The sequence below is a fragment of the Haliotis rufescens genome, unplaced genomic scaffold (genome assembly GCF_023055435.1).
Source record: "Haliotis rufescens isolate VD_foot unplaced genomic scaffold, xgHalRufe1.0.p SCAF_18, whole genome shotgun sequence".
NCBI lineage: Eukaryota > Metazoa > Mollusca > Gastropoda > Lepetellida > Haliotidae > Haliotis > Haliotis rufescens.
The window spans coordinates 15,689,247-15,699,066 of NW_025963868.1; the positions used below are offsets into that span (position 1 = coordinate 15,689,247).

At 40.6% G+C, this 9,820-nt stretch overlaps 1 protein-coding gene across 1 annotated transcript; it reads right to left on the reverse strand.

The window, feature by feature from the left end:
• Positions 1 to 241: 241 nt before the first annotated feature.
• On the reverse strand, positions 242 to 9,820 carry LOC124116184 (xylan 1,4-beta-xylosidase-like). Its single transcript, XM_046477429.2, has 12 exons — positions 9,482 to 9,820; positions 8,759 to 8,921; positions 8,156 to 8,326; positions 7,154 to 7,245; positions 6,355 to 6,578; positions 4,387 to 4,640; positions 3,972 to 4,194; positions 3,662 to 3,751; positions 3,145 to 3,353; positions 1,873 to 2,073; positions 836 to 1,010; positions 242 to 437 (listed from the first exon to the last, which is right to left on the reverse strand). The coding sequence occupies exons 1-12, from the start codon at positions 9,757 to 9,759 to the stop codon at positions 322 to 324; spliced, it is 2,196 nt and encodes a 731-aa protein (XP_046333385.2). The 5' UTR covers positions 9,760 to 9,820; the 3' UTR covers positions 242 to 321.

Sequence of the window (9,820 nt, forward strand, 5' to 3'; positions counted from 1 at the left end):
CTCTCCATACGCACATGTTGCAAATACTCGCCAAACGCGCATGTTGCAAATCCTCTCCATACGTATATGGTGCAAATCCTCTCCATACGTACATGTTGCAAATCCTCTCCATACGCATATGTTGAAAATCCTCTCCATACGTACATGTTGCAAATCCTCTCCATACGCATATGTTGCAAATCCTCTCCATGCGCATATGTTGCAAATCCTCTCCATAAAAAGTAAAAACTGAACGGTAAAGGATAGGACAGAACTGTGTTTATTTTTATAGATAAACGTGCTGATTACAAAGGCATTAGACTCATTAATTAACGATGTTTACTAAAATCTTCCTAAAATCTTTTCACCAACAATAGTAAATTGTCCCTGTTCTACGTTGGAGCCGACTGAACGCTTCTGGTTTGGCTGCTGCCCACCGACGTAGATATTCATCACACCTGATGAACACAACACACATTTCATCAGTGGACATTTACTTAGATATCGAAGTAAGTGTATGCTACACTGAATGATTCTGTATCTAGTGTCTACTAATGTTTGTTAATGATAATTTATTTCCATAACCTTAATTTAAAAGCGCAAAAACGTTTAATAATGATTAGCCATATTACTGTATATCCATTAAATCTAAAATATGTTCATTATTTCTCTACAATTAACAGTTATAACAGTAATATGATCTCGAACAAAATGATCAAAGAATAATCTCTCACACAATATGAGCCAAGAATAATTGTCCGTACAATATCAGCAATTGATAATACAAATAAGGGATTCACGTTCCCAACATCAACACAGTGTACCTGTAAAGGGAGAACAGCAAGAGGATGAATACCTTGTTTGATTACCCATCCAAGGTCATCCTGCCACACCGCCATGTCCCTAGCAGCAATGCTGAAACCAAAGCCTATATCCCCACCGTGATGTACAGCTACACGTAGAAACTGAACCAACTTTACTTTGGGCACAGTCATTGATATGTTCTTCCATGAGATATACACCTGAATCACCTGAAATAAACACGACATTACATTTGACCATAACACAACATAATAGGCCCTGATAAGCTCAATGATAAACCGCTGAAGGTTTTATGTCATCTGAGTTGAATGTTCGTGAACACAAAATAAAGAATTATGAATACATGCAGGTGAACATCGTGTTCTAAATATGAAGCAATCACAAAATAGTTAAACAATGGTACTTAAGATTTATCTTGTAGATATCATCCATGAACTAACTTAAACTAAATGTATAACTGAACTCAATGATTGAACATTTCCTTAAAAGACATTTTATACACTTGATATAAATATTAAGATGAAGTATACTTGATGAAACATTGAACGATGTTTGCCTACGATACATGCACATACAGACACTGCCGTGAACCACACGTGCACTTTCAATTCAACGCGCACAAACGTTTGATTGACAAAATGTTACCTATAATCTTTAAAACACACGCACTGTCAACCTGTCACAAAAGTGGATTTGTGGATAGGATTTGACAAGTTTGTCATGCCAAAAGGCGCGAGCGTCGTAGACATGGCCAGGCCAGGTATATTTCCAACATATTAGATTATATGGTATACATACACTTACATGTACAATTTCAAGGTTGTCAACCTTCAGCACAAGTGATAAAAACTATGCAGGTGTTTGGTAAAAATATAGACCTACTATTGCAAACGTTGGTTCATTTATATAACCTAAACATGCACACACCCATGCACATAAGTATACAAAATACTGCATAAACAGAAAATACAAATAATAGATACAATGTATGATAACAAAAGATGCCATGTTACCCCCGTCCAACTATTCACTAAATGTAACTATCACTGTTTAACTTAGGATCAGACTTACTTCATCAGCATCGTAGTTTCCGGTGTTAGTTACAATCAGCCGCCCCGACAAATCATCACCAGCATTGACCTCAGTGTCAAAACTGAAGTTCGAATATTTAAATGTCGTGTAGGAAAGCCCGTAGCCGAATGGGAAAAGTGGTTCTTGGGTGAAATACCAGTACGTCCTCTCAGTCATAGAAAAATTAGTCATTCCTGGTATCTGAAAACAAGATTACAGCAGCACTCAAATAATTCATGATATTACTCGGATACAGGAACAGAATTAAGGCACTCATTGGCATATTGTTTCATTTAAAGTCTGTTTAGCTGCATCTTCCCGAGGCAAGGGAGTTTACTGACTATAAAAGTCTAATTTCCACCCTTGCCGAAAAAGGCTGGAATAATGGAGTCATATTTTGGCTGGACTAACGAGTCTATGTCAAATCAAAATCGCGGAACGAAATCGTCATCCGGTTCGTTAAATGCTGTGCAGATTTTGGCCGATTGTAGGATTTGCAAAGCATGTGTACCGACAACTCGGCGTCTAGAGATATTTTTTAAAATCTTTTCATGTTTTTATTCAAGGTGCGCACATGATTTGATTCACTTCACAAGATCTTGATTATCGATCAGATCGTCCTGACTGAGCAACGCCATTTTGTTTAAAGCAAATGCAAGTGATATGAGAAGTCGAATCTGATTGGTCAATAGGAGGTACATAGAAGGGACAAAACTTGTTATGGTCCCTGGTGGCGCAACGATCGAGCCCAGGAATTCCAGTCTAGTTCGGTAGGGGTGGAAACTGGACTTTTACAGTCAGTTAACCCCCTTGCCTCGGGAAGATGGTTTACCTGATGCTAATGATCAAAACCAACTGTTCGTGAGAGAACATAAAGAATTAACGTGGTTCGTTTCAAAAGTTTATTCCTGCTACACCATCACTTGGATACATGAAATTGTGTTTGTGTTTGCTTCATGCGTCTCATAGCATGTCATACATATGTTTACCTTCTACCGAGTTTCTTCATGTTTCCAACTGTGTTTGACCGCAGGTGACAAACTAAGGGGAAGTAATTCTTGAAAGTTACGGAAAAACATAAATTGCTATTCAGTAGCAGCTTAAATTAAAACGAAAAATGATTCTACTTATTGTCAACACCAACGGAATATCCATGTGGAATATCATGCCAAGCTCCTCAGAAAGTCAAAATGACGTGGTAATGAACATTCTGACGAGGACTAAGATATCAACCATTTTCACTCTTTGATATAATTCTTAGTGTATGTGTACCTGTTCATCACTGGTTGGCCATGTATAACTCAGTCTTCCTGCGGGCGCAGAGAAGGAACCATTGTTAGTCAGAGAAGCGTACACAGCGTCTCCGGCAGTCTGACCGGGAAGATAACATTCCAAGATGGCGGACACACCCGGATTGTCGACGGCCCAGGATATCTCAACAGGACCGCCGTTAAACAATAACAGTACCACCGGCTTCTCCGCTGAAACATGAACCAGTATTTCTTATGTTCAATTCTTACAAGTACGTTGGGCACAAATGGTCCAGTTGTCAAACGCACCGAAATTCGTTTTCTTAGGCGTGTCAGGATGCTGTGATGATTGGTTCGAAACCCATATTCGACCTGATCACGATTCTTGGTTTGTTAGCACCATACCCGAGGCCGTTGGTTTTAACAAAGTGGTAAACATGCTATGACAAAACTGAAACACAAAACTCTCTCACTTCCTTGTACCTCATGGTCAATGCTTTATCTCATCATGTTTTATCGGCGTCTTCTGATGTACCTACTGTTTGCAACGACGTCCTTCAGCAGCTGCAGCTGGCTGCCCGGCAGCTGTATGGTGGTCCGGTCTTTACCCTCCGACTCAACAGAGGTACCTGATTACAAACATCAGAGCAGAGGGTGGTTAGAGCCCATATTTGTGTTTAATGATATAATCAACCTTCATGTAGATCAGATGGCACACATCATAGTAAAATATAAAAACCACGTAAAGTCAAAAATGCAAACAACACGGTTGATTCCGCTCATAGCACATGTATGCTGCTAAAGACGATTTGGTATTGTAATCTTATATTCAGACGTTTCGCGCCTTACCATGTCCGAGACAGACAAAGACAATGTCAGCTCCCTGTATGGCGGCTGTCACAGACTGGGGGTCATACCTCTGACACCAGGTGTCATTACATCCAGAGGCCAGGGACGCTGTGCTGGCTAGTCTTTTCAGTCCCATGTAAGGGGTGATTACAAAGCGTGAATCTGGGAACGCCGTGTAGTCCCCGAACAGATCCTGACTGTCGTTCGACATCGGCCCAACCACCTGCAACAACGGTTGACAGCTGGAACATTTCAACAGTTGATGTTCATCACCAGGCTTCGTCCGTGTCATTCATACCATACACACAGGTATGCAGAACACCTACCATCTGCACGTGGTAAGTTTTAAATGCTATATAAGATAATCCAATGCATTCCTGTACAAGTTTTTCGTATGTTTATTATTGATACCAACAGCTATTTTTTTGAAGTTCTTCTGGAGCGGTAGTGTGTTGTTTTCATTCTTCAACAGCACAAAAGTGTTGATAGCGGCCCAGAGTGCCAGTTCCCTGTGTTCAGAGCTGAGAACAATCTGGTCCTTGTCCAGCGTGGCATAAGGGTTCATACTGGGCGGGTCGAACTCTCCAATCCGGAAGCGGGTGTAGAAGAGAGGCTTGACGCTTTCCCTGACGAAGACTTCAGTTAGTTTGCCTTGTTCGATAGCAGGTACTAGAAGAAGCAGGTTTAACACTGTTTTAATACTTTAATAGCATTTGCGTGTGTTGGGAACTCTGTCCCATACCATCACAAGGATGATTTGTATTTGTACATAGAAATACATAGTCACACCACTAACCTGGTGTTTCTCTAAGTGAAGTTCACTGTGAAATGAATGACAGTCAATCAATGAATCAATGACAGTCAACCTTCGCGGAAGAACATCTAAGGGGCGGGCCATTTGATATTGAGGAGGATGGTAGGGGGCGGGGTTTTGGGGTAGAGTCATGTTGTTTTTTCTTCATTTTTAGGGTCTCAGGGTTTTTTCTTCTGAAAAGAGGGCTCAGGTATTTTTTACGGCACAAGAATGTCAAGATTTTCTCACTGTTCACTAAAACATAACAGTACAGATGTAGGTGATTTTGAAACAGAACAATGAAAATAGCAGCATAATAAAGCATTTTTTAAAAATAAAAAATCATTTCTTACAACACCATATGTAGCAAAACCAAGTCAACTTAACATATGTATACTCACGTCTACTGAAGGAATGTACTAACATCATCACAAAATAGAAACAGGTGACACTTAACCTATCAGACAGCTTTTTTATAGGCAAAACGCACCCATTAGGAAAGAATGTTCCAGACGGCCTTCATTACACCCGATGGTGTTTTTGAATGGAATTGCCTCCCCGTCGGCCTCGAAAATGCTGCAATTGCATTTCTGCAAACCATTTCGGAGACAAAAAAGAAATGAATTGGCGTTACCTACTAATATATGGAGATGACATCATTATACTTTCGAAAACGTTTTTGGAACATTTGATTCACCTCTAGGCAGTATTCCAAAAGATCAAAGAAGCAGGACTCACTCTAAAACCAAGCAAATGTAAATTGTCGACAAAACAAGGCACCTACTTCGGGCATATCTTCAGCAAGGATGGCATCAATGTCGATCCTTCAAAAATAGAGTCAAACAGATCCCACCCTTTAAAAATGTCCATGACATGCTCATTCCTTAGGTTGACCAAGGCTTTCTGGCATTGTATCCCCTAACAACCTTCTGAAGACGTAACTTGTAATGGGGTTGTTAATTCAGGTCTTTTGGCCATATAAGTTCCTTCCTGTTCTGGCTTTAGGAACAAACAATGTTGATAGGAACATTTCTTTTGGTTATCAGTTTAGGTTATTGGAATAAACTTTTTTTATTTATATATATGTTTATGTTGTATTTCTATTCCAAGTAAGAGTATATGATGCTTAATGGTCATTTCCCATCACAGCCAACAACTGTTATGGCCTCTTGAAATGGAAGATTTGAAATGAATATTAATAAAAAAGGGTTACAGGCACACTGTCTCTCATATTCATGTCTCTCTGACAAAGATTATGGCTTTGCCTCACTTGAGGCTGACTTATTTTTCTTAAATCTTTCTTTTTTATTAACCCAAAATTATAAGCTGTGTTGTTGGTATCTGTGAACCGATTCAAACTGATCATGACAATACCTGCTTCACTCTGTACATTACAGCAGCATCGAATACCTATTTATTGCTTGTTTCATTTTTAGCCACCATCAAACATGGTTGTTTACTTTCTTTTCATGGCAGTTTATAAGTGAACAATACACGAAGTAGACAGTGATATTTGCTTCTTTGTTACAATTTCTAATTGATTATTACCATTAAAAACAATTAGTAGTACATTTCTGCACCGCTACTTACTAATAGAGTTGTAAATCTTCCAGTCCCCAGACTGAAGTTCAAGGTTGCAGCCAGCATTCAGACAGGCCGCCGCTGTATCAACGCTGTTGTTGAGGTAGTGCCGGTCTGTAATGATGGAGGTCAGCTCGCCGGCGTCGGAGGCGATGTATCCTTTGAAGTTCCACTCTCCACGAAGTATGTCTGTGAGTAAGGCCCTGTCCGCACAAGCTGGTATGCCGTTGATGCTGTTGGGTTATATAACGCGTCGAAACTATGTATGCACCTGTGTACATGTTCTATAATAATAATAATTATGCACCTATACTTTCCCTAAAAGAAACGCACAGGTGATTTTTTTTAAACTAGAGAACTATCAAACTTGTTACCTGAATACACGTACACACAGAATAGCCTTCATACATTGAAATGTGATTTACAACATATAACATCAGGAAACTGAAGGCAGAAATATCAGAGATATTAGCGACAATTCCATTAACTTATAATCAAATCCAAGATATTTGCATAGTCGCCCTTAAACACGGAAAATCCATGAAATATGATGCCATCCAGCCTTCAATGGCGTGAAAAAAGCTTTGATGTGACGTCGTTAGGTCCAAAGATTTTCAATGCGGATGCCCTTCATGCAAGTGTGATTATCTCTTTGAAGATTTTGCTTCGAATTATGGCGGGTAGAATTGCCAAAAAATCTGTATTTATTCGCGACCTGTGTGCAACCGTGAGTCAAATTCTCCACTGAATGTATACGCACTTTTATGCAATTACAATTGCTTTTCAGTTAGTGGCTATGATACGTTACCTGTTGTAGGCACAGACAAAGGCGTATGTTCCCGACTCTACACACCGTCTGAATGGCGGGAGAAAGTAGGTCCTCATGTCGTACTCGGACACCTGGAGGAGGCAGTGGAGAAAGTGACGGATTTATCGTTGCAGAATTTCAGTTTGTCAGCGTGTCGGCTTCATGTGGAGTGAGTCATGTATTAAATTATCACTTAGGTGAATGATGTGGGTGTGTTGCTGACAAACCTAGAAACATAATCATGGTGATCTGGGACTAAAACCGACGATCAAAGTTTTCTGGCACGCCCAAGGGACACAGCTCTGCACAGCGATTTACGACGCCTTAGACGACTAACAACAAAATCAACTCACAACGCATTCATGATAACATGCAGCTAAATTTTCTATCAAAATACAAGATGATTAACATATTCAAAGCTAATGGGTGATAGTAGAGTATATCACCACATTAATATGTATAGTGATCAACATAACGCGATTTTTATTGAAGCACCGTGCATGTAGATTAAATCGTTTAAGATCCATAGTGTGTGAGCTTTTAGCGAACGATTTGACCACTAGTCTACACTCGTAGTACCAACTGTCTTAAAAAAGTGACCAAATACATATTCACTAAAAATAATTCTATGCATCTGCGCACATTCTGAGATGATGCCTCCATGACGGTGGGCTAGCCCAGTGGTTAAAGCGTTGGCTCATCACGGCGGAGATTCAGGTTCGATTCCCAGCATTGACACAATACGTGAAGTCAATCCTTGTGTTCCCCACCGTGAGATGGCTCAATGTTACTAAACGTGGTATAAAATTAGAGTAATTCTCTTTTCTGAAACAGTGTTTAGTCTACAGAAAGTAACACCTGTCAGATTTTCAAAACCTCTAGGTTCTTATCTTACCTACAGTATGCCAAACTAATTCCGTTAACCCATTTTCCATTTCAGTAAACCCATTGTTCACGTTTGTTAAAAATTATTCAAATTTTATAGGACGATATCGCATGTACCTTTGCATCAAAGTCCATCCTACTGATTGGCCAACTGTCCGGTCCAGCGGACAGGGCAAGATGGTTACAGGTGGAACTGACCCGGAGGTACCGTGGGTGGTAACCGTGGAGACCATGTATATGTTGGTCAGTGAGTTCGCCAATGTGAAAAGGGTCTTCTCCAAATGTTTCCTGTGTGTATTTTTTAATAGAGGAATTATGATATGGAGGATATGTTGGAAACAAAACACAAACTCATAATAGAACAATATACAATTCCGGCTTACTTGCTAAATTTTAATATTAATTGAAATGTTTCTTTATACATGCACAAAAATACAGGTGTTTATGGAGCCCCCACCGACAGTTTACTTGACATTTGTCATATAATACATCTGCAACCAATCGTCAACATTTCTTAGGAAAAGAGAAATATTTTTTAATTATTTGTGTCTACCTTCCCATCAATATCTCTTAAAGACATGAAACCGATAACACAGTCATCACTTCGTCCTTTCCTCATCAACAGATAATGAATATACTTTTGTGTGGCGGTCTGACATGTAAAGAGTGGCAATGTTCGTGAATATAAGATGTTCATTCGACTGACGAGTAGGCCCTCACCTGGCCTCTGCCCCAGCGGGGGTCTCGGAACATGTCAACGTTGGGGTCAAGACATGTCGCTCCCATATGGATATCAAGGGGATACTTGTGCTTCACGAAGTAGTTGTACCAAGCCCTCTGTTCAGCTCCAGCCGCTGCTGCTATCTCGTAGACCAACAGTTTGCTGTTGAAACAAGACATGAGACAGGCATCTCCAGGACGCCAAGCAGGCAGTATACCTACATTGTTGTGAGGTGTATGACTGAAGGTTATTTTGAGAATGGGCGGTAGAGTTACCTATTGGTTAAAGCTGAAGGTCCGGTTTCTATGCCCTACATGGGTGCAATGTACAACGTTCATTTCTTTGTCCTCCGCCCTAATATTGCTTTGCAGAGTTGCATCTCTTAGGAAATGCCACGATCCTATGGTCGTGGTTTCAATTCCAAGAATCGCCCTGACAATGACAATTGCTTTTTCACCCCCAATACCATGCTTGTGGGTTTAAGCAAAGTGGTAATTGTCCATGACCTACATCACTTCAGTCTTTCCTACTACTTTAAGGCACGCGGATCTATAACTGAAATGCATGACTACATAAATTGACAGGGCATCCCTTAATTTACGTCCTCCGCATAGCCATCCCTTCTAGTGTCTGTGCTACATCTACTGTAAGTCCCCTTTGCTCAATAGAGTTATTCATGTGTAGCCATACGTAAAGAAAACAGCAGATATTCTGAGACTTACTCAAAGGAAGCCCCAAGTCCGATGAACTGCGGAAAGGCCGTCGCGTTCTGATTGTTGGCCCCTCTACCACAGTCGCTCCAGAACACGTACTGTCCAATCCCAAGTCTTGGAATCGCAGGACTGGGGCCTTGGCCATTAGCGAGTTGGTCTTGTATTTCCTGGATGGTCAAGCGGCTGACCAGATCCTCAACACGTTCCTCCCAGGACAAGGACGTGTTCCTGAAGGGATATATCGCCAGGACAGTGCTCAACGCCGAGATGTACGCTAGCACCAGCATGCTTACAGACTTGCCAAATACCGAGGAATATCTCGCCCATAAAGTCTTATCAGAATATTCA